Source organism: Tursiops truncatus, chromosome 13 (assembly GCF_011762595.2).
Source record: "Tursiops truncatus isolate mTurTru1 chromosome 13, mTurTru1.mat.Y, whole genome shotgun sequence".
NCBI lineage: Eukaryota > Metazoa > Chordata > Mammalia > Artiodactyla > Delphinidae > Tursiops > Tursiops truncatus.
Genome location: NC_047046.1, coordinates 25,703,739 through 25,731,521, shown reverse-complemented (window position 1 = coordinate 25,731,521; position 27,783 = coordinate 25,703,739). Strand labels below are relative to the sequence as shown.

Sequence of the window (27,783 nt, the reverse complement as noted above, 5' to 3'; positions counted from 1 at the left end):
CGAGTGTCCCGGGACCTGGCGGTCGCTGGACGGTCGCCCTCGCCTCTGTCCACACTCCCTCCGCTCGACGCTGCCCTGGCTTACTCATTAGTGAGTCCTCGGAAGCGTGGACCAATCAAAACACTCCTCGTGTCTCCAGTCCCCTCCCAGCCGCTGCTCTGGAAGGCTATGGGCGGGTCCTTTCCACGCGGACCCAATGGAAGTGCAGGCGGAGCGCCGTGCGGGCTGGCGATTGGCTGCCGTGGCGGGCACTGTCAGAGCCGGATTGGCCGGCGGCGGAGACGGAAGCGACCAGGGCCCGAGTTGCCGGAGCCCGGCCGGGGCGATGAGGAGCGCGGGCCGCGGCCGAGCTGCCGGCCCGGCGCTGCTGGGGCTGCTGCTGGCGATCTCGGTCCCGGGCAGCTGTGCCGTCAAGACCGGCGCGGGGGTCGTGACCTGCGGGTCGGTGCTGAAGCTGCTCAACACGCAGCACCGGGTGCGGCTGCACTCGCACGACATCAAATACGGATCCGGTGCGCGGGCCGGGGCGGGGGTCTGACGTCGGGGTTCTGCGGACCAGGGGGCTGGGGGTCATCAGGGGCTGGAGTAGTTGGGGGCCGAGGGCCACAGGCCGGCGGTTCGAGGGGGTCTTCGGGATGCCGTTCGGAGCTGTGGGCCAAGGGACTTGGAGTGCGGCCGGAGGCGGGCGGGGGCTGGGGGAGCCGTTGGATCCCAGGTTTGAGGTTGTCCGGGAAAGCTGATGGTGTCCGGGTCGAGGGTCGGAGTTCCCGCGTTGACAGCGACCCCGGGGGTGGGGTGTCGCCCCCCAGGCAGCGGCCAGCAGTCGGTGACCGGCGTGGAGGCGTCTGACGACGCCAACAGCTACTGGCGGATCCGCGGCGGCTCCGAGGGCGGGTGTCCGCGCGGGTCCCCGGTGCGCTGCGGGCAGGCTGTGCGGCTGACGCACGTGCTCACCGGCAAGAACCTGCACACGCACCACTTCCCGTCGCCGCTGTCCCACAACCAGGTGAGCCCCTGGCGTGTGTGCGAGGGGCCCGGCATCTGCTCGGAGCCCCAGCTTCCTGGGTGAAACGGGAATTACAAGTCAGAAGTGTTTGCCGAGCGCCCCCTCGGGGGATGCAGAGGTGACTACTCCAGGGTCCTGTCCCCTGGAGCCCTCAGCCCAGCGGGGACACAAACAGGAAGAGCTGTCCGTCTGGATAGCTCCACTCCTGGGGGCGAGTTGGACACAGGAGGGGGATCCGCATGGCCGTTGGGGTGGGGAATGGGAACCCCGCGGGGAGGAGGAACTGGGGCTGGGCCTGGAAGGATGAGTAGGAGTCCGCCAGGCCGCAGAGAGGAGAAGGGCATCTTTCCAAGCCTGGGGAAGAGCCTGTGAGCGGAGTTCATTGGAACTGTGTGGGAGGTGGTACTGGAACAGAGGGTGCTTTGGGGAGGTTATCAGAAGGAAAGGATGAGATAATAGAACCTTGGCTGTCAGCCTGAAGGGTAGACTTGATGCTGAGTGAGGGTCAGAGGGGTTAGGACAGGAGAAACCCAGCGGAGGAAGGAGGGGGATGACTTGGTTCTGTGGGGGCCACTGGTCACCGTCCAGGCAGCTGAGGTGGGGTGTGCATGTGTTTGAAGAGCTGGTGTTGGGGAGGCCCTTCTGGATGCTGGGGATGGGGGTGGGGGTGTCCCAGTTTGCAGCTGTGGAAGCTGAGGCTCAAAGAGGTGCAGGGAAGGACCTGGGTGTGAGTGCAGCTGCCAGGCAATTGCCCATGGGGGACTCAGTGTGCCCTTTGTCATGCGTGACCACTGTCCTCCCACACCACCACCACCCCCACAGGAGGTGAGCGCCTTTGGGGAGGACGGCGAGGGTGATGACCTGGACCTGTGGACGGTACGCTGCTCGGGGCAGCACTGGGAGCGGGAGGCCGCCGTGCGCTTCCAGCACGTGGGCACTTCCGTGTTCCTGTCGGTCACCGGCGAGCAGTACGGGAGCCCCATCCGGGGGCAGCTCGAGGTGCACGGCATGCCCAGCGCCAACACCCACAATAGGTGGAAGGCCATGGAAGGCATCTTCATCAAGCCCAGCGTGGAGGCCTCTGCAGGCCACGATGAACTCTGAGTGCCGTGGACCTGCGGGTGGAGGGCAGCAGGGTGGGTCATCTGCAGGGCCACTCTTGGGGGAGACTTTGAGTTTGTAGGGGTTCTCAAGTGCCTTTATGATTAAAGAATATTGGCCTGTGGTTGCATTTTGCTGTGAGCCTGGGGGCGACCAGGAGCTGCCAGCTGGCCCAGGTCAGCATCTCTTCCTCAGTGCAAATCCTCTGTCCCACAGATGGCAGCTTAACCCATCCAAACCTCTCTGATGCTCTTCCGTGCACTCCCAACACTGCCCAGGGCCATCACAGCTCCCTCTCCACCCTCAGATGGTCCAATGGCCCCAGTGACTCCAGTTCTCCAGCCCCTGAGCTTCATGAACCTTCCTGATGAGGGCTGGGGCCTCATCGAGGTAGCAGAGGCCCCACTCCCTACCAGCTGGGATGGGCACAAGCTCTCCAGCCCCTCATCCCTTGAGGTGCACCCCCTCCTCCTGGCACCCCTCCACTGGCAGTTGTGACAGTCTGGACACTTGCCTTTGACCAAGCACTGGGTCAGGACTCTGCTCATCTGCTGGAAATTTGCATCGCAGGATCCCTCTCGGTGCAGATGGCACCCCACACACCCAGCCAGCCCAGATGTGTGGCATCTCACGCCCCACTATAACCTTTCAAAGTCCGGAGGCCCTAACAAAACTTCAAAAGATATTGCAAAGGAAGATAACCACAGAGAACTGCCAGCTGCAGACATCTGAGAAGGCTTCCTGGAAGAAGAGGCACGATTTGAGCCGGCAAAGCATTGCAATTTAAAGAAAGGAGCAATAAATAGGCGGGCCCTGATAAAGGAAGGTAATAGCTATTTTGCTGGTGCGTGGGTGACCTCTAGAGGTTATGGCGGAGATTACAGTCAGAGAGGCTTGGGCAGCTGCCACTTTCCTGCAGGAGAATGAAAGAGCCGAAGGAGAGGCTGGGGGTGGCAACTGGTTGGAAGGGTCTTAGAGGAGGGTGAGCAGAGCACCTTACTTCTGAGAAATCAATTGACCTTAGGGGGTGGGAGAAAAGCTCTAGCCAATTGTGAGACCTGAGGGGAGGAGGGTCATAATTAGGCCCTTTACGCCCCTGCCCCCCCCCCCCCCATGAGGTCCTGCTCTGCTCAAACCTCTTGAGCATCGTCTACAAGTCTCCACTTCTCTCCCATCACTCACCTGACCTGAGACAGGAGTGCAAGCAGATGGTTGGGAAGTGATCCCAGAAAACACTGGGGCAGAGGAGTGGGGCTCAGAGGAGCAGGCAAGGCAGCTGGTGAAGGTTGCATTACTGAGCAAGTCACCCCTGTGGGCAACTAGGGCTTCATCCCACCGGGGAGCACTGGGTCTCCATGTAGAACATGCATCAAAGTTGTCCCAACCGGGCTTCCCTGGTGGCGCAGTGGTTGAGAGTCCGCCTGCCGATGCAGGGGACATGGGTTCGTGCCCCGGTCCGGGAAGATCCCACATGCCGCGGAGCGGCTGGGCCCGTGAGCCATGGCCGCTGAGCCTGCGCGTCTGGAGCCTGTGCTCCACAACAGGAGAGGCCACAACAGTGTGAGGCCCGCGTACCGCAAAAAAAAAAAAAAAAGTCCCAACCAAGGGGCAAGAAAGTGGGGGTACTTATCCAACCAGCATATCTTCTCTCATTGGCTGAGGGCTGCTGGGCAGGTGGGAGGATTACTCTGCAGCACTTCCCACTTGCCCTGTATTCTACAGCCAGAATGAAGACCTTAGGCAGAGCCGCAGGTGCCAGCAGGGAACATCCTTTTGGTAGAGGTGAGTGCCAAGGGGGTGTAGGCGGGGCACCAAAAGTGTGGCGCACACTGCAAATCTAAGGGGCATTCCTCTGATCCACCCCTGGCCCCTCTGGGCTGTAAGAACCCACTTCTGCCTCTGTTACCTCCCTACCACCACACATACAAAAGTGAGGAGTGTTAATTAAGAGCAGACTCCAACAGTACACAGCATGTAAAAATCCTTGGGAAATCAAGGCCAAAGCTGTGGGAGCAGGTGAGAGGGCTGCAGGCAGAATGCAGTACAAGACCAAAAATTAAAACCGCAGCAGCATCCGAGCTCTCATTTATTGAAAACTAAGTGCCAGGCACTGGGCCAACGATTTACAGAGCATCTCATTTGCTCCTGGCAACAACCCTACGAAGCATAGCACGTTCAACTGTTATCTTAATTTTGCAGAGGAGGCAACCGAGGTTGCTAAAGATTCAAACCCAGCTCTGCCTGCCTCTAAAACATTTGCTCTCAGCCACTGGACTGAGAGAATAAAAGAGGAGGGGGCACAGATGCACAGTAGCCTAAGCACCACCCGCTCCAACACACACTGCAGCTCTATGAGGGCCAGGCGGGCCGCGTACATCCTTCCGGGTCATCAGCTCTGCGAAAGCATTTAATGAATGCTTATCCGCAGTCACGCAGGGACCCAAGCGACGCCCCCTTCCCCGTGCCTCCCACAGATCCACAAGCCTCCAGGGGCTCCAAGACCAGGTCCCGCAGCCCAGGCCCACCCTTGGGCTTCAGACAAATCTCATTTGGGTCAAGTCGGGCGATGCGGTGGGGTTTGGGTGGGGAGGTGGCTATCCCAGCCAGGAAGCCCACCGCAGCCGAACATGCCATCCGAGAGGCACAGGGAGCAATTTCAGTTTGCAAAACGGGGCAACCTGCGGCCCGGTTGGTGCAGGCTTGACCGCGGGTCCGGACATTTTCCTCCAGTCGTAGCCCCCTCCCCAGCGGGCTTGGCCGCGCGGCCGGCGCCCCCGACTGGGCTACCAAGAGCGCTCGCTCGCGCGGCGAGAAAACTCACCGAGACTAGAGCTGCGAAAAGGCGGGCAAAGTTCCCTTTGATAAGTTATGAATGGGGAGAAAGTGTTTGTAGAACTCATTGTTAAAACCGCGGAGCCTCAGCCTCTGCCCGCGCCGGGCCAATCCGGGCCCGCAGGCTATTTTGAAATCTCTCCGGCCTCAGCCAATGGGCGTGCAGAAGGCGAAGCCCCCGCCGGCGCCGGCCAATGAGCGCGGCGCTATGCTAAGGAGCCGGGGGCTGGGCCGCCGCCTGTCAGCGAGTTAAAGATGGAGCCGGCGGCGGGAGGGCGCCACGAGGTGCGGGGTGGTCCTGGGGGGCAGCGCGGGCTGACGGCCGCCGGGACCTGTCCCCGCAACCTCCCGAGTCCTGCCCCGGCCCGGGACGGAAAGGGCGTCCCGCCGCGTGAGTAGCTGGGTCCGAGGTGGGGGCGCGGGCAGGGCGGCCCTACCCGGCGGGCGGTGTGGAGGGGCGCAGCCCAGACCCCGGGCGCCCCCTCCGGGCAGGGGACCTCACAGGGGCGGGAAGCCCCCATTCCTCTTCTCCGCTCTGGGCCGCCGGGCAGGGAATCTGTTGGGATAGAATGCGGAGCCCAACTTGGGGGCCAAGAGCCAGAGGCCAAGGATGGGGGCCGGCAGGGGCGCGTCGGCCGGGAGTGGGACCACCCTTCTTCTCCCGGAGCCTCAGGCCGTGGGAGGGCGCAGGGTCGTTGGGCTATATCCACTCCCGCCCCAGGCGCGAGTGGGTTTCGGACCGCGTTGAAGCGCGGGCCCCTCTCCTTTGTGTGTGCGCCCTTTCCCGGGCGCGCTCCCGCTCAGGGTGTGGAGCTGCCCCCCTCAGTCTGGGGTCGCAACCCCACGGCAATCTGGAGGGTGCTGGGGAGGGTCCGGCCCCTCTGGGGTCCTGAGGACTCCGAGGACCGCAGCCCAGCTGAAATCCCCTCCCCGCCCTGCTGTCTAGGAATGGGGCCCTAGCCCCACCCACCTACGGTTGGGCTTCCCGCTCTGCGTGTATTGGGGGTGATGGGGCTCCCCCCTGCTGGCCGCAGGTGCTCTGACGAGGTTGCACTACTGTGCTTTGAGGAGCAGTGCAATGATATTGTCAAAGCATCGGGGACCAGCCTTGGGGACCCCTTCCCCCATACTGCTACTTTCCCTCCCCAGGCCTGGCCCCTGGACCTGCAGGCCCTCCCCTCCCCCTTGCCCAGCTCCTATCCCTTCTCCATGGAAACTTGAGATCCTGGCCAGGCCTGGGCCTCTGGGGTCAGAGGGCACCCTTTCCCCAGGCAGAGGCCCCGCCCCAGGCCCCAGTGGGCCTGCATTCCAGGTCTCAGATCCCCACCTACCACTGGGAGAGGCACTGGCAGGCCTGCCTGACACTCTTTCCCTGTTGCACTACTGTGGGCCACTGGGAAGCAGTGCAATGATGAAAGGGCATCGGTCAGGCCCAGCCCACCACCCACAGTGCCCGGGAGGTGGGGGGGAGTCTTGCTGCCTCACTCCACTAACCAGCAGTAAGGCGCAGGTGCGGAGCTGGTCTGGACTCTCCATCGGAGGATCAGGTGAGGGCAGAGCTGGGGGATCCTCCGCCAACCTGTCCATCTGGGTCATGGCTGGACAGGGGGAAGGGGCAGAGGCCTCCGACTCAGAAAAGCTATGGTTTGAAGAGGATCTTTACAACCAGCTCCCAGGTAAGCCTGTGGGCTTGAGGTTTGGTCAGGGCCCTGTGGAGAAAGAGGCCCATTGCTTTGCACGGAGGGTTTGCCCGGGCCTGGCTCAGAGCCAGCTCAACAACCTTGACTCCGTGGAGGTGCCCTGGGCCCAGCCTTCCTGGAAGGCCTGGGGAGGGCCAAGCTCTGGAGAGAATGTTCTCCTGTGTTCTCAGCAGGAGCAGTACTAGCTGGGCGGACAGTGGACTCGGGATACAAAGCCTGCAGCTCACGTCCTCCAACCATGCCCACTTGTTCTCTTACAGGGACATGTGCTGCCCTGAGCCTGCAGGAGAGACTGTGAGGTGCCTGGCATGCCCACCCTCACAGCTGGAATCGGGGGGAGTGGAGCCCAACTGCCAAGAAGCCTGGCCACAGGCGTGCTTGCAGGGTCACCTTCAGCATCAGGACCAGACACAAAAGATTTTGATGTGCCCAGTGACAGCCACTCAAGCCTGTCTCCTTGAGAGGAGGCCCAGGTCTCCGGATGGGCATTTGGGAGTACCCCTCACCAATGGTTGAGCACAGAGGGACCCTGGCTTCACCCCCACCCTGGGCGTAGAAGCCCTGGCATCCGGGGAGGATGAGGGGAAATGACACATGCTCCTCTGTCTCCTAGGCCTGACCCCTTGGGGCTCCTCCATCCCAAGGTCACCTGACTTAGGCCCATGGCTGGAGGTGGCCACCTCTTGCTCTCGTGCAGATTATGTACCCATTGGCCAAAGACCCCCATGCAGCTGTCTCCTGCCCTTGCTCGGAGAGGCTTGTGAACTCAGGGCACTGCTCAAATGTCCCCTCCTATGGGAAGACTTCCCTGGACTCCAAGACATCCAATGTTCCTCCACCAGAGCATGTTAGATCACATTTTTCTCCCTGTGGCTGAAGCCCTCTTTAAACAGGGAGCCCCTGAAGGCAGGGAGCATGTAGTTTGGCAGTACCTGGCACAATACACTTTAAAAATCCAAATAAACAGAAAAAGTGTAAAGTATTATAAGCATAACATGATGGGGGTGTTAATCAGGGGTCTGCCCGACCTCTCAGAGGATGCTTGTCCTGTTTTTAAAAAGGCACCTACTATGTATTTTAAAGTCAAATCTGATTTTGTAAGTCATATGGGCCCCGCCTCACATCCGGGGCCACCTGCCCGGGGCAGGTGGCAGAATGGTGGCAGAGATTTGGATGCAGGTGTATCTGAGTCTGCCTGCACCTGTAGGCGAGATGCACAGGCCATACCTTCTCCCTCCTTGGTTGTGTCCATCTTTTTTTTTTTTTTTTGGTTGTGTCCATCTTGATCTGTGACATCAAAGCAAGAGGAAGTGAATGCCACCTCTTGTGTTGGGGAGAGCTGGGGCTGGCCGTTTGGTGGTAGGAAGTGAAAAAATCTCAGGTGCACTCCATGGATCACAGGGCTGATGGAGAGGGGGCTGGGTTAGGAGGGGACCTGAACTAAGCAGTCCAGGGCACACCCCCTCATCAGCAGCAGGGGTGGATGGTGGGGTCGGCCACTGACCAAGTAGGAGAGGGAAAAGAGAAGCAGATTTCTGGGTGGAAGGGAAGAAGCTGCATGCCAATTCGGATGTGCTGAGCGTGAGATGCCCAGGAAACGTCCCCTGGGGACACTTAGATGTGGGTCTGTAACTCAAGGGACTTGGGGTTAAAGTCAGTTCTGGGTTGGGACTAAGAAGTGGGTAAGATGTCCAAGAAGGTATGGTAAAGACAGGACCCTCATGAGGAGAGGAGACGGGATAGAAGCGGGAGAGGAAGTCAGAAGAGCGTGAAAAGTCCGGGGCTAGAGGAGTTGGGGGCAGAAAGAACTCTTGGGGCCTTGTCTACAGACGGTGAGGAGGAGGGGAGCAGCCAAGATGGGAGGTACTGGAGTCCGGCCGGGGGCCGAGCGCCTCAAAGAAGTTGTGAGAATTGGCTTGGCCACGGGCGGGACCCCGGGGTATGGGCCTCCGCCAGGGGTAGCTGCGTCCCGCCGTCCGCCCCGTCGAAGCGTGAAGGCGCATGCGCAGAGCGGCGGGCATTGTCACGTGCGGCTGTCTCGCGCGGATTGGCCCGCGGTCTCCCGAGACTGGCCCGAGCTGTCCGTGCGGCGGCGCGCGCGGAGGGATCCTGCGTAGGCGCGGCGGAAAGGGGATCACGGTGCGTCCCCGGGCCTGGCCCTCTGGGGCCGACCCCTCCTCTCCCTGACCTGGGCGGTAGGATGGGCGCGCCCGGACCCCGGTGGCCCCGCCTGGATAGTGACCCGAGCTCTGGCCCTCGGGGGGGGGGGTCTCCCTCCTCCCCTCCTGGGGCCGGTGGAGTGGGCGCGTCCGGGGCCCCGCCCCGACGGCCGCTCCGCCCCCAGGCAGCCGGGCAGCCGAAGCCCTCGAGAATGGAGGTTCTGGACGAGTTCGACAGCGAGTTCCCGCAGAGTGTGACCTTCTGCCAGCTCATCCCCGAGGAGGACTTCGAGAGGCAAGCGGCGACCTACACTGAGAGCGCGCTGCGCCTCCTCTTCCTTAGCCTCGACCGCAACCCGGCGCTGATGAGAGGGTGGTGCGCAAGGGCAAGCAGGCGGAGTGCGAGGGGCGTGGGCTCCTGTCTTTCCTCTGGGTGCGGGCCCGGGAGGGCGGGGCTCCGGGGTTCCGAGGTGGGGGCGGGGCGCCGGTGTCCGTCCTGCTTGAGCTGCTGGTAGGGGACTTTAAGGAGGCGGCCCCGGCTAGGCGGCTCACCCGTCCAGCTTCCTCCTCCCTTCCTCTCCCGCTGTCGTCGCAGGCCAAGGTCTCGTGTGCCGTCCAGGGGGAGCTGAACTGTTGCAACAGCATGGGCGCCCTGGAGATGCACCAGCGCTTGGAGCAGCTCAAGAGGCGCATCCACCGCGTGCACTTATACTCCCAGGGTGAGGCTCCATCCGCGCTGGGCTCGAGCGGCCTGGTTGACCTGACTCACATCTCCCCGGTGGTCCACAGAAGGCTATCTACGCTTGGTCTGTCAATCAGGACTCGGCAAGGCCCGCATACTGTTTGGGTGGGAGGCAAATTCGTGTACACCCCGGGCCCTGGGAGAGTGAAATGAGAGGTGACCTCATTAGTGGCCACACAGGGTGGCAGGTGGGGATTCTGGCCTCGTCTTTTGAAGTTCCTTTTGACGCGGGATGCCCTCACTTTTCCCCGATGCTATGGACTAAAGAACTGTGTTGTCCTTTGGGGGACCCACTCGATGGGTTTGTATCTGTTGTCTGGGTCCACTGGTGTGTTTGCTCTTCTCCCTCTGCCTGTTATTTCTTGGATAGTCGTTCTAAAGCCTTGATGAGGTTTGGATTTGGTCCTTGGGAGTGTCCGTGTTCAGGGATGGATGGTGGTGTTGGGCTTCTTTGTCTCGCCTCACATCGGGGGGCCCAGCTCATCTGGGGGGGGGGGTCCCACAGCACCGTTTCATCCAACAGCTGGACCCACAGCATGTGTAGCTCTTACCGTGGTCTCCCAAGATGCTGGTGTGGTGTTATTTATCCCTGTTTTACAGAAGAGGAAATGGAGGCCCGGGGAGGTTGTCCGGCCTGTGTAGGCCACACAGGTGTGGTGGAGCTGGACTGAGACTCAGGGCTGGTGCTCAGCCTCCAGCCAGTGCTCCCTGGCAGTGCTTATCTCACTCTAGATGAGCCGTCTGAGAGGCTGCAGGAGGGGCTTGTTACCTCCTACTTTGCTGGTGGGACCCAGCTTTGAACAGTAGAAAGACCCAGACTCATCAGAACAGGAGAGAGGAGGTGCAGGCCTTAGGTTCCTCCCCAAGCCCACCTCTGCAAGACTTCCTCCCCATGCACCCTTTGCGCACCCCCAGGATGACCCGGGGCTGCGTGTATTCGGTGGGCTCACTGTCTGGGGACTGGACAACCCACTGGGGTGCTGGCAGGCTCCAGGGCTTTGTGCCATGCCTGGGAGAGTGGGTGGCAGGCCAACCTGCTCGGGCCAAGCCCAGCCCTCCTTGGCGGTGACACTCCATCACTTCCTGTGAAATTCTGTCCTGGAAGGCAGACAGCCTGGCGTGGCCCCTGCATGGGCCTTGTATAGTTCGAGCTTCCCACTTCACTCGTAAGATAGAGACAAAAGTACCGTTTCCCTGTGGGGCGGTTTTGGGGCCAGTGAGGTGGCGTGTGTTCGTGCCTGTCAGTAGTGGTGCCCTTTGTGGGCCTGCCTCCCTCCTTGTTGGAGGGCCTGTGTTTGGCGCCCCCCCAACCTGTTCGGGCCTTGGGATAGGTGATCACCGACACCTTCTGTCCCAGATGCCAAGAAGAGAAGCAAGCGAAAACCGAAGAAACCAGAACCCATCCTCTTGTGGGACCGGTCGACCTCCCCGTGCCTGCCACCACCATGGCCTCCACGGTGGCCCCGTCAACCTCTGTCTACACTCTGCCCAGGGTCTTTGGCCCCTTCCCTCCGCTGCCCAGCACATCGGTCAGTGGCCCTGGGAGGGGCAGCCTCTAACCCCCTGCTCAGAAGCACCCCAGCGATGCCCGGGCCCACAGCAGTGGTTCCCAGAACTTCCTCTGCAGGCAGCAGTAGATAGATGAAAGGGGGCTGCTCTGCTCGCAGAGTTGGGCTGGGGGAGGCACAGGGCTCCGCCTGCCTGGCCTCAGTGCACTCAGTGCAATCCCGGGGCTTCCAGGGGACGCCTGAAACCTGCCTCTCCCCGTGGGTGTCATTCTCCAGGCCACCCTCTAAGTGCCTCTGCAGTGCTCTTCCGACTCGCCTACCCTTCCTAACTCCCGCTTATCCGTCACCTGTCCCCCAGGCAGGGCTGGGATCTCCTCTGTTGGCTCCCAGCCCGCACGCCGGGCTCCATCCCCCTAACACCAAGCTCCAGGTGGCACCGAGGATGAGCCTGATGTGTTTGCTGATTGACTGGAAGGCACATCGTTCTCATAGTTCTTGGAGAAGGTGTTTCTCTTCACGATGAGGATCCCACCCTTGTCCTAAAGTTTCTTTTGTTTGCTGAAGATGGAGTAATTGGAAGTTTCGAGGTCTGAAGCAAAATTGAACTGGACTGGCCTGTCATCGAACCCGAAGAGGTGGGAGGATTTATCCTGGGCCCGAGGCAAATGAGACGGGAGGGTTTGGGGGAGCCTGCTGTGTGCCAGCTGGGCTATGATTCCCTCCCCTCTCGTAGTGGATCCATCCCACAATCCTGAGTGGTCCTTCCCCTCTTGGTCCTGGGGAGGAGTTGGGGCTCAGAGATCTGCCTGTGTATGGAGCCCCCGTACCCCCCGAGGCTGGGGAGGCGCCCCCTGCCCTGGAGGAGCCCAGAGCTGAGTGTGTCCCCTGCCCCGCCCTGTCTTGCAGCCGCGTAGTCGATCTGACCCCCTTGGTCCTCAATCCTGGAGGCTTTCACTTCTTGAACTTGGCCAGGAACAATGCGCACAAGCTCCACTGCCCTGGCTTCCCCTGGTAAGTGTGCCCCCGAACCGTCTGGCCTCTGAGCAGCGTGCATGAGGGCTGGAAGGATATTCAGTGTGATGGTCGCTCCCACTTCCAGGATGGACCCTAATGTCGTCAGGTGTGCTGGAAAGTTGCTTCCCCTTCCTAGTGTTTGTGCTGGTGGGAAACCAGAAACAAACAGCCCAGAGGCCAACAGAAGGGAACGATTCAATCAGCTGTGGGCAGCCCCGTGCTTTATCTACATGTGTGTTTTGCAAAGCAGGGATTTACTGAATATGGGGGTTTTTTTGTTTGTTTTTTTTATTGCGGTCCGCGGGCCTCTCACTGTTGTGGCCTCTCCCGTTGCGGAGCACAGTCTCCGGATGCACAGGCTCAGCAGCCATGGCTCACGGGCCCAGCCGCTCCGCAACATGTGGGATCTTCCCGGACTGGGGCACGAACCCGCGTCCCCTGTATCAGCAGGTGGACTCTCAACCACTGCGCCACCAGGGAAGCCCCTGAATATGGGTTTTTTATTACCGTTTTTGTCAAGTATTTCCCACATCATTGAGTATTTGGATTGGCTGCTTCATTGCATCAGATGACTTTTTTTAAAAACAGCTTTATTGAGGTATTATTCACATGGTATAATTCACCCATTTAACAAATACAATTCCTGGGATTTCCTTGGCAGTCCAGTGGTTAGGACTCTGTGCTTCCACTGCAGGGGGCTGAGGTTCCATCCCTGGTTGGGGAACTAAGATCCCGCAAGCTGCACGGTGTGGCCAAAAATGATTAAATAAATAAATAAATAAATAAATAAACACACAATTCTATGGTCTTTGGTATATTCACAGTTATGAATGCATCACCACGATTAATTTTAGCACACTTTCCTCACCCCAGAAACCCATAGCCCTCACTCTTCCACTCGCCCCTCTTCAGCACTTTCTGTCTATAGATTTGCTTGTTCTGGACGTTTGCTATAAATGGTATTGTAAGATATGTGGTCTTTCTATCTGGCTCCTTTCAGTTGGTTAATGTTTTTGCAGTTCATCCATGTTGTAGCAGTACTCATTCTTTTTAAAATTTTCAAATAGATTTCATTTTTTAGAGTAGTTTAGGGTTTACAGTAAAACTGAGCTGAAAGTACAGAGAGTTCCATATCCCTCTGCCCTCCCCACACAGCCTCCCCCGCGATCAACATCTGCCAGAGAGTGGGACCTTTAATACAAACTATGACCTACATTGACGTGTCATTATGTAAAGTCCGTGGTTCACATTAGGGTCACTCCTGGTGACGTACATCTTATGGTTTTGGACAAATGTATAATGACATGTGTCCACTATTACAGTGTTGTATGGAATAGTTTCCCTGCCCTGAAAGTCCTCTGCCTATTTGGCCCTCCCTCTCCCTCAGCCCTAGACAGCCACTAACCTACTTTCTGTCGCTATAGGTTTGTCAGTTCTGGACATTTTATATAAATGAAACCATACCATAAATTGGTCAGCTTCCTTGGCCGTGTGACAGACGTCCAGCATGTGCGGTACCCTCACTCAGCGTGTGTGTGTGCATGCGTGTGTGTCTATGCGTGTGGTGGGTGGGCATAAATATGTTATCTCCCACTTCCAGAGAAAACGGGTGAAGGTCAACATGCCCTTCTTGCACCTGCTGCGCGGCTTGTGGGGTCTTAGTTCCCTGACCAGGGATTGAGCCTGGGCCCTTGGCAGTGAGATGTGGGGTCCTAACCACTGGACCGCCAGGGAATTCCCTGGCATCACTATCTTTATGTGCTAAGCTGTCCCTGAATCTCAAGATGAATTTCCAGAAGTGAAATTACAAGGGAAAGGGTAGGAACAGTTTTCAAAAGCACTACCATTTTTCAGATTCTGAAACAGGATCTAGTTACTGTAGACAGTTTGAAAACTACCCAAAAAAGACACCAATCACTCTCACTCCCAAGGTCAGAAATAACCATTGTTGGCACATATCCCTGTTTCACTGTAGGTGTTCCCCATGGACACGAGTGTACGTGCACAGGTAGTAGTTTGTCACGTAATCAGGAGCGTCCTGTGAGCAGTTTTGCAGCCAATTCTGGAACATGTTGCTTCCCTGTCATTAAAAATACCTAGAAATTCACCAGTAATCATAGATGCAGAATACTCACCCCATTGTGTGGACGGAGCATCATTTATTCAACTACCCTTGCTTGTTGAAATATTTCATTAATGGGGACAATGTTTAGCCTCCTGTTATGTATTGCTTTCTGAGTGAGCTGTGCTGTCTTGGCACTATCCCCCAAAATGGGTTATTTTAAATTGTTTTCTAAAAGTTTACAAAAGCATAACATACTCTATGGAAAAAAGGTCACAGTATAGAAATGAATACATGAAATATGAGTCCCAATACATTGGTTAATTTTTTAAATCAAATCAGGATCATACTGCACGTACTTCTCAGCTACTTGTTCTTTCCATTACTGTACCATTGGGGTGTCTTTACTTGCTGGGATGTACAGACCAACTTTGTTCCTTAAACAGCTGTGGAATAGTCCACTGCATGCCTGTACCATGGTTTTTTTAGCTGTTCCCTGATGGACGTTTGGATTGTCTCCAGGTTTACACAATCACAAACATTGCTGCAATGAACAGCCTTGAGCAAACATCCATGGGAGGGATTTCCAGCAGCAGTAATGTATCGAGAGCCATCCCACAGCCTGGGTTTTGTCGTGTGTTCCTCTGATGGCCCTGTGTGCCGTGTCCCCCTCATGGACCCATGTCTTGTGTGTTTCCTGAACAGGCCCTCAGCCTGTAGTGGTTCTGCCAGCACCGAGGAGATGCTATCCCCATCTGTGAAGGCCTCCATCTTCACCCCGCCTGTCCTGCTCAAGTTCCAGCCTGTGCCCAGACCCAAAGATGAATCAGAGAATGACCCTGGCAGCGCAGAGTCCACGCCCCACCAGAGGGACCCATAACCTCTTCTGTACAGACCACGGCAGGAGAATGAATAAAGTTCCCCTGGTGGTTCCTTCCTCGTGCCACGCTACCCAGGGGCCGTGCAGTCCCACGGGCTCTCTGCAACCCCAAGAGGTGGTCAGGGTAGCGCAAGCCTGAGGCTCTTTGGACTGAGACTGCACACAGTAGGTGGTCAGGTCAGTGAAGTCCCCTCACTTGCACCTAACCTGGGAACTCAGTCCTGTGCACTTTGAAAGAGTGTTGAGCGCGGGGAGTGTGTTGCCCCTCCCTGCAGTAACTCTGTGGCCCTGTTGTGCCTCACTTGACCCCACTGAGTTGCAAGACTACCAGTTTTTGCTACACCTGGCTCCTAAACACAAGGCTTATCTGGGTGCAAGTTTAGAAACAGTGGTCTGTTCCCTCCTGGGAGGAAAATGAGCTGGTGTGTCAGTTTCCAATTTGGCACCTCCCTAAAGAGTTTCAAAGACACGTGACTCTGATTACCTCCCACGCTGACTTTAGAATCAAACCTGCATGTGAGACATGAGTCCTCACAAAGTGCCCAATGATGCTGGCCATTAGCAGATGTCGGTTGAGCCCTGTGGATGCCCTGCACCTTGCTTGCTACTGGAGATAATAGACCAAGCAGTTGGGGTCCTGGCCCTTAAGGAGCTTATGTCCCATCCATGTGTGTGTGGTAAGCCAGTACATAGATAAATTAGTACAGGATTACAAATTGTGATAAGCCCTTGTGGGAGCTGAGATCGAGGTGTATGGGGTGACTGGGTGGACAGTGGTACCTTGAGGAGAGTGGACACTAGGGGTAGATGGGGGTGGAGAATTATGCTTTTACCAGACATGTTAAATTTGAGTTCAGTCGGTGCCCAGGTAGAGGTCAGAAGGCAGAAGTGCTGGCTATTTCGTGTTCGGAGACAAGGGATACAGGTGTTTAAAGCCATGAGCCTGGGCAAGGTCACCCAGTGCTTGAGTGTAGAGGGAGGTCCAGGGCTCGGCCGGGGCATACAAACGTGGTGGTCCAGCCGAAGGAAGGGTCAGTCAGAAGAGACCGAAGGGATCATCAGGGCTTTAGACCTTCAGGCTTCATGGCCACCGGCCCCTGGGCCGCCCAGGAGAGAGGCCTGCAGGCGGTGGGGACCAAATGGGCGGTAAGTGGGCAGGCAGGGAATGTGTACGTCGCTTTGGAGGTTTCGGCCTGGCGGGGAGCGGTGATGGGGCCGAGGCTGGGGGTTCTTGGGGCTCCAGGCCTAAGACCTGAGAATCCAGGGCGGGTTTGGGCGGGGATGGCGTTGAGCCGGGGCCGGTTGGGTGAGGCGGTCCAGCTAGAGGCCCCCGGGAAGACGGGGTTTCGAGGCGGAAGCAGCTCAGCCCCGACGTGGCCGAGCCAACCGCGAGCTCAGCCCAGGGACCCAGGGAGCCGCCTGCGCCGGCCGGCCATGCGCCTGGGCACCAGGAACCACAATTCCCGGCGTGCCCACCGCCCACTTCCGGGGCGGGTCCGAGATACCCGGAAGTAGTTACGGAGCTCGGCCGAGAGGGCGCGGTGTGAGTTGTGTGCCGTTGTTTTCCCTCGCTCGCTGGTCCTGCCGCCGCCGCCGCCATGGGGAAGCGACAGCACCAGAAGGACAAGATGTAAGTTGAGCCGCCGCCGGGAGCGGGCCTGTCCGCACTCTGCGCCGTGCCGAGTCCCTCTCGACGTCACTTCCCCGGGAGCCTCCGCCGTCCCCCGGCGGGGCGGCTCCCTCAGGCGCGGGTCTCTCGGGGTCCTGTCCCCTCGGCCCCTCCGCTCGCCAGCTCTGACCCCGCCGGCTTTCCCCGGGCGCGGTTCTCGCTCCCCAGCCTGCTCACGGGCTACAGCACCTTCCAATTAAAACAAACCCACCTGGCACCACCAGCTGCCACCGAGTTTCTTTGATTTTTTTTATGACAAGAAGAGGAACATCTGTGTCGATCGGCTGTTTTCTGCTTTCCCTTTGAAACCACTCCAGTCGGGCTCTGCCCGCTGCACTGCTCTTGTCGTGATCCTGTAACTTCCGTGCGACTCCATCCGGGGGTCAGTCAGTTCTCAGTCCTCGTTTTGTTGGGCTTCTCAGCAGCGTAGGACGCGGCTGACCGCCTCTCTCCCTCGGAAGCCCTTGTACGGTGCCTGGGACACCACACTCTTTGTTTTCAGGCTACCTCAGGGGTCTTTCTTTGTTGGTCTCTTCTGCTGGATCCTCCTCCCCCCGTTCCGGACCTCCTACGTCTCCCCCAGGCTTCCTCTCCATTTACATCCTGCCCGGTGGGATCTCTCCAGTCTTGCTTAGGACACCTCCACTTGGAGATCCGATGGGCTTCTCGAATTCAGTGTGCCCCACGGGGAAGCAACTCTTGATTTTCAGCACTTGAGCCTGTTCCTCCCCCATTTTCCCATCTCAGTGGTCACACCGCTCTCTCCTCGCTGGGGGTCAGAAGCCTGGGAGTTTCCCTTAGCTCCCTCTGCCTCCTGTCCATCAGTACGTCCTGCTGGCTCTTCCAGGAATTGACCGCTTCGCACTCGTCCACCAGTCCTCCCACAGGTGAAGTTGATGCCAGCTCCTTGAAGCTTTGTAGTCGCCCTCAGATTGGTTTTCTGCTGCCTATTGCTTGACTCTGCACACAGTAGCCAGAGTCATGCTTTGAGGACTTATGCTGGATCAGGGTCCTTTCATCCCGCCTGAAGCAAATCCAGAGTCCTCCCACGGCCCCTGAGGCCCTTTGTGATACGACCACCACCTGCGTTTCCATGATCAGTGGCCCCGTGCCCCCATGTGCACTCTTTTTCAGTGGCTTTGCCCTTCTTTGGGAACACACTAGCTTTTCTTGCCTCAGGTTTTTTTTTTTTGTTTGTTTTTTTTGCGGTACGCGGGCCTCTCACTGCTGCGGCCCCTCCCGTTGCGGAGCACAGGCTCCGGACGCGCAGGCTCAGCGGCCGTAGCCCACTGGCCCAGCCGCTCCGCGGCATGTGGGATCCCCCCGGACCGGGGCACGAACCCGTGTCCCCTGCATCGGCAGGCGGACTCTCAACCACTGCGCCACCAGGGAAGCCCTTGCCTCAGGGCTTTTATACGTGATTAGTCGGCTTGGTCCCTCTGCCCCGGAAAGCTCTCTCCCCAGGTCTTCGTGTGGCCAGCTGCTTCTCATTGTTAACCCTGCCCTTTGGAGCAGGACCGTTTGGGTTTGCTTACTAGTTTGTGTATCCCCTTGTTCTCTTGTTTTTTCACTATGTGCCTGACACATAGTACGTGTTAAAAAAGCATTTTCCAAATGAGTGAAATGATTTCGGTTATCAACTTCTTACTTCCAGAGACTATTCTTTTTATAAAGAGGTGGTAGTAAGATTATCTCTCTCTCCAGGTACATTACCTGTGCTGAATACACTCACTTCTATGGTGGCAAGAAACCAGGTAAGGCATGAAATCCTTCTGTTCCTTTTGGTGTGTGTGTGGGGGTATAATTAAGGAATGATGTCTTCACAATGCAGTAAGTGTAAAAATGAACAGTTAATAAGAACATGGAAACTATAGTAGACAAATGGGTTGAGGACACAGTTCACAAAAGAGGAAATACACTAAACATAGGAGAAAATGTTTAATATTGGTGATTTTTTTTAACATAGGTTACAATAATATTTTCTCTGTCAAGTTAATAAAGAATACAAAGAACGGGGACTTCCTTGGTGGCGCAGTGGTTAAGAATCCGCCTGCCAATGCAAGGGACATGGGTTCGAGCCCTGGTCCAGGAAGATCCCACATGCCGTGGAGCAACTAAGCCTGTGTGCCACAACTACTGAGCCTGTGCTCTAGAGCCCACGAGCCGCAACTGCTGAGCCCCCACATGTCACAACTGTTGAAGCCCACATGCCTAGAGCCTGTGCTCTGCAACAAAGACAAGCCACCGCTATGAGAAGCCTGCTTACTGCAACAAAGAGTAGCCCCTGCTCACTGCAACTAGAGAAAGCCCGCGTGCAGCAACAAAGACCCAATGCAGCCAAAAATAAATAAATTAAAAAAAAAAATGCAAAGAGCAATAATACCTAAAGCTATCAAGGCTGCAGTCAAAAGAGCACTGTCATGGTCACTGGTGGAAGCAAAACTGGCCCAGCCTCTTGGAAAGCAAAGCCAAGAGGGAGCCCCACAGCAGGGATGTTAGTTAGGGTTGTGGCAGAAACCCACCTGCGGTATGTACTTTTTCCTCTAAGCTCTTTCTTGATGTACCCCACGTTTTGGTTCTGTCTAGAGAAAGGTATTAGTACACAGCAATTTTTGCACTGGGTAATTTACATCAGCGTTTTCTTTTGTTTTTTTCTTTTTTTTTTTAATCTTAACAGATTTTTATTTTTTTATCGATGTATTGTTGACCTGTAACACTGAGTGACTTCCAGGTGCACAATGCAGTGGTCTGATATTTCTGTGCATTGCAAAACAAAACCCAAAATAGGTCTAGTTACCGTCTGTCACTACACACAATTATTATTATTATTTATTTATTAAAATTTATTTATTTTATTTATTTTTGACTGTGTTGGGTCTTCGTTGCTGCACGTGGGCTTTTTCTAGTTGCGGCGAGCAGGGGCTATTCTTTGTTTCAGTGCGTGGGCTTCTCATTGCAGTGGCTTCTGTTGTTGAGGAGCATGGACTCTAGGCGCACGGGCTTCAGTAGTTGTGGCACACGGGCTCAGTAATTGTGGCTCGCGGGCTGTAGAGCGCAGGCTCAGTCGTTGTGATGCACGGGCTTCATTGCTCCGCGGCATGTGGGATCTTCCTGGACAAGGCCTCAAACCGCTTCCCCTGCATTGGTAGGTAGATTCTTAACCACTGAGCCACCAGGGAAGCCCCCCACACAATTTTTAAGATATCATTGACTACAGTCCCCATGCCGTGCGTTTCATCCCCGTGACTTACATGCACTTTTTCTTAAAACGTAGTTGACTTGTTGATAGAGCACATACGTGAAATTTTTTACAGAGTAAGTTTTCTGTCCTTTATTTTCATTTTACACAGATATCGCACAAACAGATTTTCGTCGTCTACCTTTTGACCACTGCAGGTAAGAGTTTGGAGAGTTTAACCTTTCCCTCGTGATTGTTCTTGGGTACTCAACTGTTTGACAGTGAATCTGATCCCTGGAGATGCAGGTGTAGCTTCTGTCTGCGTTCTCCCACCCAGATCTTCTGTGGACTGGAAGAAGGGACCCAGCAATGGAAAGAAATGATGATGGTTTTCTGCTTGTTCTGTGTCTCCATTTATGTGCATTGTCTTTTAACCTTGTTCTTACCTACAGAGGCAGGTAGGCTCTGTCATCAAGCCTGCCTTATAGTTGAGAGAATCAGTGCTTTGAAGAGTGAGCTCCCTCTCCCAGGTATCCCATCTAGGAAGTGGTCTGACTCTGAGCCCAGGGCTTTCATGCTTTCCTTTTGGTCCAGAGTCTGAGTAGTAACAGCAGCCCAGAGAGTCCTGATACTGTGGCCCCTCCCCCTTCCCTGAGAATGCAGGTCACTGTGGGGGCGGGGAGGGACCCAGCTGCACAGCCACTTGGATGTCTCTTCCCACCCTTGTTAGACTAATGAACCCCAACACATTGGGGCTTGGGGGAGTGGGCAGGTCTGGTGGTCCCCATGGGCTTGAGTTTCCCCAGGTTTGAGCAGTGGTCAGCTCTGTCCTGGACACACGTGTCTACACAGCATTCTCCCCATCTTGCCCTCCTCTCCCTCCGACCAAAGTTCTGATACCATAGGTCAGGGTGAGCCTTGAGAGCTCACCAAGCTCTCCTGGTGATCCCACAACTATGGTGAGGCAGGTCAGCCGATACCACAGGGCAGTGAGGGGGCAGGGGAGGCTGGGGGTGCAGCCGCTGAATCTGCCCAGGGCTTCCAGGAGGCTCCCCACATGGTGAGTGAGGGCTTCACCTGTTTCGCTTGGCTCAGGAAGTATGAACAAGTGAGGCCCAGACATCATCAGCTGCATTTCTCACCACCGCCACCAGTTTTGTCATCAGCCTCCTGGAAATGTAGTCTTGTAAATTGGTTCGATGGAAATCTTTGGTTCCCAGTTCTTCCAAGAGGTCTCTGCTCTGTGTCTCGCCCATTTTGTAACTACCTTGGGTTCTGGGTAATACGTGCTTTGAGAATGTGCCCTTCAGGCCCTGTTAGGAGAAGATGCATGTTCACTGTCTTGCTGTTTGGAGCTTGCCTTGTTGTTGGGTCCTGCTCTGGTCAGTCCCCAGCAGTACTACTGGGTTAGAGTAGAAGGTTGGGCCAGAGGGGGCGGTGGTGAGGACTCTCCACAAGGGCTCCCTGGGGCAGCATTCGGGGAGGTGACCCCAATGCTGCCAGGCTGTCCAGGTCCTGGTGCCTGACCTGTGCTGACCGAACTCATAGGTGACTGATATACAAACAAGCCAGGTCAGCCAGGGCTCTTGATGACTAGTGATGGAGACCCCATGCCAGAAGAAAAGGTTATTGGCTCAAGGAAGTCCACTGGATACCATCCTCCTCCACCTGTGGGCTCTGCTTTTCCTAAGCAGACCCTCCACGAGGCAGGAAGTGGCCTTCGACACCCATATCCCTGCACTGGAACTTACCCAGGGCTCCCGGGCGTCAGGTCTTGTCTGAGTCACTTACCCACTCCTTGGAAACATGGCGGGAACGGAGCCTGCTGTGCAGCCAGGAGCAGGCAGGGCTCCTCCAGACCATGGTAACCCGGCGCCCCCAGAGTCTCCTGCAATGGGAGGGGGCGGTGCTCAGCAGTGACCCTGTCCTTCCTCAGTCTCTCTCTACAGCCTTTTGTCTACCCGGTCTGCACCCCCGAAGGCATCGTCTTTGACTTGCTGTGAGTTTTCCCTTGACTTCTGACTAACAGATGTGGTGAGATTGTTGACACCCACTCAGGAAGGGGCTGTGGGGCCAGCTGGAGTGTTTGGGCTCCAGGCAGTGCTGAGCCTGGACACACCGAGGTCCCAGCAGCCTTGGGAGCCCTGGATGGGCCTCAGGCATGGGGTGGCAGTGCTGCTGTGACCTCTGCCTGGAGGGGCATTGGCCTCTCCCCGTGTGGGGGTCCCTAGTGCTCTAATTCGCACCCTGTACCTGTTAGAGTGTTAATGAGCGGAGTAGCTTTCACTTCATGAAGGCAGAGCCATAGTTGAGGCGCGTAATTTCCTAGTCCTTCCCTTTGAAGCTTTATGCTCAGTTTTATGTCCCAATGTAAGCCAGCTTCTGTAATTGTCTCATAGTTCAGATTCAGTTTAGAAGATTTGCAAAATACTGCGAAGGAAAAGGGAAAATTGGCCATAATTGCATTGTCCAGGGAAAGCACTGTCAATATCTGTAGTGCTCTTCTTCTGGGAGTGTATTTGTGGTAACCTGTTTGAGATCATACTGTAGAAGATAGTTCAGGATCCATTTTTCACTCAGAAGAGAGCTTTTTTCCCCTATGTCATTCAGAATTCTCTGGAAGTGTGATTTTTGATTCTGGCCCAGTATCTCATTGTATGTACGTCTTTTTCTGTTAATGTCATTTATCCATGTTTATGCATAACTAGAGTAAAAACCCTGAACATACTTTGAAGCCCATGTAGCCAGAAATATTCCCCCGTTTCCTCTGATGAGGCAAAAAGTGAAGTGGAGTGTAGCCCCTTCCCAGCTCCCCCTGGAGGCAGACGCCCTGCACTGTGGCCCTGTCGCCAGGCTGCACCCGCCCTCCCGCTGACGCGCACTGTCCTCTTCCCTTCAGGAACATTGTCCCTTGGCTTAAGAAGTATGGGACCAACCCCAGCAACGGAGAGGTAGGTGGCTGTGCAGGAGCTTTGGTGATGCCGGTGAACACCAGGTGTCAGGTACAGGAACGTGGTGGAGGACCCACACCGGTCCTTTCTGGAGTGTTCCCCACTTGTGTGCACATGTGCAGGCATCTGTCTTACCTCGGTCATGGACGCAGTTGATTGGTGACCCCACTGCCCCTTGCTTCCACCCCCGAGGTGTCAGTGCGTCCGTGCGCCCTCCTGTGGTGGCACAGTTCGGGGGGGCATTTGGAGTTCTGCTGTTGCAGATGGTGGTCACACATGCGGTGTACCCCTGGGACTGCTGGACGCTGGGGGCTGCGTTTTCGGCTTGGTAGCTCCTGGCAAGTTGCCCCCTGGAGGAGTCGCACTGTTCCAAACTCTCATCAGTGGCGTGTCAGGGGAGATGCGTGTCCTAGACCCTCGGCAGCTCTAGGAGTCACCTGTCTCTTTGGGTGATGTAACTTGTGGGCACCAGCGTTCTGTGATGTGTACTCTGTGGAGAGTTAGGTTAAGCAGCTGTTGATGTGTCACACGTACAGGTGCAGGAGAGAATCTGGAGTCGAGTTCCAGCATACTTCCCTGCTGGACACCCCCCGCCCCTCCGCATGCCTTGTTGTAAAGCCCCAGGGCGCCCACTTTCCGTTCCTCCTGCTGCTCTCTGTTCACTTCTCAGCTTGCCTTCCCTCTGCCACATTTATTCGGTTGCACCCATTCACTCACAGAAAGGGGTTAGCCTTAGAAAGGGGTGCAGCATGGGGCCTGGCGCTGTGAGCAGAGTGGGACGGGATGCTCACCAGAGGAGGATGGGGGACCTGGGGACGTCTGTGGAGCAGTGCTATGGAAGCTGTGACCTGGGGACGAGGGGAGATGGTGGCAGATAGTCTGAGTTACATCGGGGGGGTCTTGCCATCCCTGGAGGGAGCCTGGCTTCGTTCTGGATGGGCTGGAGGCCAGATGGGTTAAGCCGTAGCGAGCTGTGATCTGGCCTGTTTGGAAGCCTGGCTCTGGCTGCTGTGTCGGGACCAGACCTCCGGGAAGTGAGGGTGGAAGCAGGGAGGCAGCAGGGGCCGTGTACTTTCTGTGCAAGAGGTGCTGGGTGAGCCTGGGCTAGGGTGCAGGCTGAGGAGGTGCAGTGCAGGGGCTAGAGGTGGGCGAGCAGGGAGGGCAGGGCCTTCTGCAGGCCCTGGAAGCCAGGTTGGCTCCCCCAGGGTGTCAGCCTGATAGAAGTCCAGCCTGCGTTGGGGGAGTGGCGGGCAGTGTGGTGACTGGCACTGCGGAGCTGGGAGCTGGGCTGGGTGGTAGTCAGAGCCCTGTCTGCCGGGATGAGGCCTGGTCAGCTCTGTGACAGACCCTGGGGGCCCTGTGGAGAGTGGAGGCTGTCATTGTCATCGTCTTTGGGGAGGCCCAAGAGGACCCGGGTGCGGTGAGGCTAGGGGGAGGGAGGGAGGTGGAAGAGGGGTGTGAGCAGGGTCCTGGTCACCAGCCTCGGACGTGTGAAGTGTCGTGGGTTCAGTCTTTGCTCAGCTGTGCGCTTGTTACCTGTGTTCTGGAGGTGGATGTGTACTCTGGGGCCCTGGGCGGTAGCCTTGTTTTCGGGATGCACCGCCTCCCCTGGGATCAGGCTGCGGCTGTGTCGAGGCTGGGGCTCGCTCCTCTGTCGGTGGGGGCTGCGCTTTGCCATCGCCCCCCAGGCCCCCGTGTTTCCTGATCCACCTCTGGCCCCCCTGTCCTCGGTCTCCTCGGTTACTGTGGCCAGCCGCTCCCCGGGTGCTCCCCAGCCCCACAGCATGCCAATCGCCTGCCCCCAGCCATCACCTCTGCTGCGGGTGTCCTGTCAGGGAGTCTGTGGTGCGTCCTCAAGTGGGGCCCGTGCCCCTCCTGGCCTGTGCCCAGAGTCGCCGCGGCCCTGAGGACCGTCCCTGTGGTGTCAGCTGCTGTGAGCTCCTGTCGCCTCCTGGGACCCCGGGAGGAGGGTGCTGCGTGTGGGTCTCCCTGGGTTGGCTGTGCCTGGGGCGGGCACCCACCATCTGTCCATAGGTGTGTGTGTGGGGGTGGTTGGCTAACGAAGGCAGGGCCGAGGTGACTCAGGGAGTGGGCACTGGGCTGGGTGCAGGGACTGTGCCAGGGGAGGGAGGACGTGGGGCAGAACTGGGTTCGGCCCTGGCGGAAGGATGCCCGGCGTCTCTTCCGCGTGGCCCTTGGAGCTGGCCCTTGGTTGCTGCAGGGCCTGTGCCTCCCCATCCAGGGTCTCCCTGCTGCCCCCTCGCTTCCTCTGACAGAGGCCTCCCCACTGGGCAGCTTTCCTCCAGCTGCTGGACTTTGCTTTATTGTCCAGGTTCCTGGAGAAGAGGTGAGCCGCAGACGAAGTCCAGAAGTTTTGAGAAAGGATCCCGTCCCATCCCCTCTTGGCATTTGCGTGTATTGACTCCTCTTCCCCCACGTTGTAGTGCCTGGTGTTTCTTGGGTCGTCACACAGCAGAACAGCAGGGCAAATGCCTGGGTCCCCACTGCCCAGCTGAGGAGATATTGATTTGGCCAAAAAGTTTGTTCAGATGCCTCTGCCCTTTTTCATGTGAGTTACTTGTTATTATTAATTACGCTTTTTTCAGAAACTGGACGGGAGGTCCCTGATCAAGCTGAACTTTGCAAAGAACAGTGAAGGTGAGTAATTCTTTACAGTCAGTTTTAGGATTGGCCCGCAGGACCCGAGGCCCCCGCCTCTCACCAAGTTTTTGTTCCTTTCTGATCAGGCTGGAGGCTTGCTTTTGATTTCTCAAAGGCTAATAATTTTTTCTTAAAGGTCCAGATAGTTGTTGGTTTTTTTTTGCGGTATGCGGGCCTCTCACTGTTGTGGCCTCTCCCGTTGTGGAGCACAGGCTCCCGACGCGTAGGCTCCCAACGCGTAGGCTCCCGACGCGTAGGCTCCGGACGCGTAGGCTCAGCGGCCATGGCTCACGGGCCCAGCTGCTCCGCGGCACGTGGGATCTTCCCGGACCGGGGCACGAACCCGTGTCCCCTGCATCGGCAGGCGGACTCTCAACCACTGCGCCACCAGGGAAGCCCAGGTCCAGATAGTTTAAAGCTGGGGTGGGGGTGAAACCTCCGGCTTGGGGCACTTCTTCCCACAAGGGCACTTGGGCCGTGTGGGCCTCTGGTGGCCTTTATGGGTCCAGCTGGGCCCCACGGGAGACAGGCCCTGCCTGGCTGTGGCTCTGGTCCAGTCTTCGCTGGAGACAAGCTGCTCAGGCTGCGGCCCAGGGCAGGCAGCCGGGCAGTGGGTGTGGGGGGTCTGACGGATTTGCCAGGTGGCTCTTGGGCTGGTTTCCACTTGGCACTGGTCATAAAGCCCCAGTCCAGGCCTGGGGTCCTGCTCTGCACTCCTCCACACCCTCCATTGTTCTCATTGGCCAGACGCCTGCGCCAAGGCGACCTCCGTGGACACCCACCTTGTTCTCGGTTCTCTGTGGGCCTGGCGCCGTGCCCTGGGCGCGTGCGGGTGCTGTGGTTGAGGTCGGTGTCGGGGCTCACTGGGCGGGTGTGTTCCGGGAGATGCTGGAGCAGCTGAGGCTGGCCTGGCTCCCAGCAGGTGCCAGATGGCAGTGAACGAGCAAGCGGGCCTTGGTGACCAGGAGCACAGCACCCCATGGATGGTCCCTGGGTGCCATGTGGCTCCCTGCTCTGAGCGGGTGATTCGGGGAGGCCCTCGGTGTGTCTCCTTCACAAGTGTTTACTGAGCGCCTGCTGTGTGTGAAGACCAAGACAGGCCGGGTCTCTCCCGGAACAAAAGGGAGGGAGGAAATTGGAAATGAGATCACTGTAGTGCGTCAGGTGCTGCATGTAACAGGTCAGAGGTAAAGCAGGGTGAGAGAGGGTCACAGGACGACTCGCTGACAGGGTTTGAGTATAAATCTGGGGGGAGGGGGAGGAAGGGCAGGGGAGGGGAGCCCTGTGGGGATGTGGAGAGACCATTCCAGGCAACGGGCTCAGCCTGTGCAAAGGCCCCGAGGCACAGCCAGGAGTCCAGTGTTGCTGCATCAGGGTGAGCGGAGCGGGAAGCAGGGTCTGTGGTCCAGAGTCAGGTGGGATGGGGTGCAGAGCAGTCATGTGGGGCTCGGGTGGCCACAGGAGAACTCAGAGATTACAGCAAGAAAGATCTGACCTAACTTTGCCTTTTTTAAAATTTTTACTAAAAAAAAAAATTTACTAAATTTGATCTAGAGATTGCCTTTTTTTGGCTTTGTTTTGTCTTTTAATTAAAATTTTTTTTTTAATTAATTATTTTTGGCTGCGTTGGGTCTTCGTTGCTGCGCGTGGGCTTTCTCTAGTTGCGGCGAGCAGGGGCCGCTCTTCGTTGCAGTGTTCAGGCTTTTCTTGTTGCAGAACATGGGCTCTAGGCGCGTGGGCTTCAGTAGTTGTGGCATGCAGGATTAGTAGTTGTGGCTTGCGGGCTCTAGAGCGCAGGCTCAGCAGTTGTGGCACACGGGCTTAGTTGCTCCGTGGCATGTGGGATCTTCCTAGACCAGGGATTGAACCCATGTCCCCTGCATTGGCAGGTAGATTCTTAACCACTGTGCCACCAGGGAAGTCCTCTTTTTTTTTTTAAAGACAGCATCATTTATTTTCTTTCTATTTTTTTTTGTTAATTAATTTGTTCTTGGCTGCATTGGGTCTTCATTGCTGCATGTGGGCTTTCTCTAGTTGCAGCAAGCAGGGGCTACTCTTCATTGCGGTGGGCGTGCTTCTCATTGCGGTGGCTTCTCCTGTTGCAGAGCATGGGCTCTAGGTGTGTGGGCTTCAGTAGTTGTGGCATGTGGGCTCAGTAGTTGTGGCTCACAGGCTCTAGAGCACAGGCTCACTAGTTGTGGCACACGGGCTTAGTTGCTTCACGGCATGTGGGATCTTCCTGGACCAGAGCTCGAACCTGTGTCCCCTGCATTGGCAGGCGGATTCTTAACCACTGTGCCACCAGGGAAGTCCCAAGTTG

The 27,783-nt window shown here is 57.0% G+C and overlaps 2 protein-coding genes and 1 long non-coding RNA gene across 10 annotated transcripts in view; all 3 read left to right on the top strand.

Moving 5' to 3' along the window:
- The first annotated feature begins 280 nt into the window (after positions 1–280).
- SDF2L1 (stromal cell derived factor 2 like 1) lies at positions 281–2,231 on the top strand. Its single transcript, XM_033837363.2, has 3 exons — positions 281–512; positions 810–1,006; positions 1,829–2,231. Exons 1-3 carry the CDS (start codon positions 326–328, stop codon positions 2,108–2,110), a joined length of 666 nt encoding a protein of 221 aa, XP_033693254.1. The 5' UTR covers positions 281–325; the 3' UTR covers positions 2,111–2,231.
- Positions 2,232–5,172: 2,941 nt separating this feature from the next.
- On the top strand, positions 5,173–13,390 carry LOC109548503 (uncharacterized). Its single transcript, XR_002174585.3, has 6 exons — positions 5,173–5,330; positions 6,900–9,174; positions 9,394–9,517; positions 10,898–11,069; positions 11,613–11,683; positions 11,955–13,390. It is a non-coding gene; the product is annotated as an uncharacterized lncRNA (long non-coding RNA).
- A 3,097-nt stretch (positions 13,391–16,487) lies between these two features.
- The window catches only part of PPIL2 (peptidylprolyl isomerase like 2), a 26,235-nt gene continuing 14,939 nt past the window's right edge, over positions 16,488–27,783 (top strand). For 4 of the 8 annotated variants that reach the window (XR_012325272.1, XM_073790382.1, XM_073790384.1 and 1 more), the window contains exons 1-6: positions 16,488–16,634; positions 18,378–18,427; positions 20,024–20,069; positions 21,788–21,850; positions 22,751–22,853; positions 25,409–25,460. Coding sequence is in view for 7 of the 8 variants with exons in the window: in XM_073790382.1 (XP_073646483.1) it covers positions 16,603–16,634; positions 18,378–18,427; positions 20,024–20,069; positions 21,788–21,850; positions 22,751–22,853; positions 25,409–25,460 (346 nt within the window). In the remaining variant the exon portion in view is untranslated. Of the gene's footprint in view, positions 16,635–17,491; positions 17,561–18,377; positions 18,428–20,023; positions 20,070–21,787; positions 21,851–22,750; positions 22,854–25,408; positions 25,461–27,783 lie in introns of those variants that run through there. The other 4 variants (XM_073790385.1, XM_073790386.1, XM_033837355.2 and 1 more) reach the window with 4 other exon arrangements.

Bases quoted from the DNA above. Each gene is read 5' to 3' on its own strand.
- SDF2L1 (XM_033837363.2), top strand. From the start codon at position 326: ATGAGGAGCGCGGGCCGCGGCCGAGCTGCCGGCCCGGCGCTGCTGGGG. The intron at 513-809 runs GTGCGCGGGCCG...GTCGCCCCCCAG, and splicing joins CGACATCAAATACGGATCCG to GCAGCGGCCAGCAGTCGGTG. The intron at 1,007-1,828 runs GTGAGCCCCTGG...CCACCCCCACAG, and splicing joins CGCCGCTGTCCCACAACCAG to GAGGTGAGCGCCTTTGGGGA.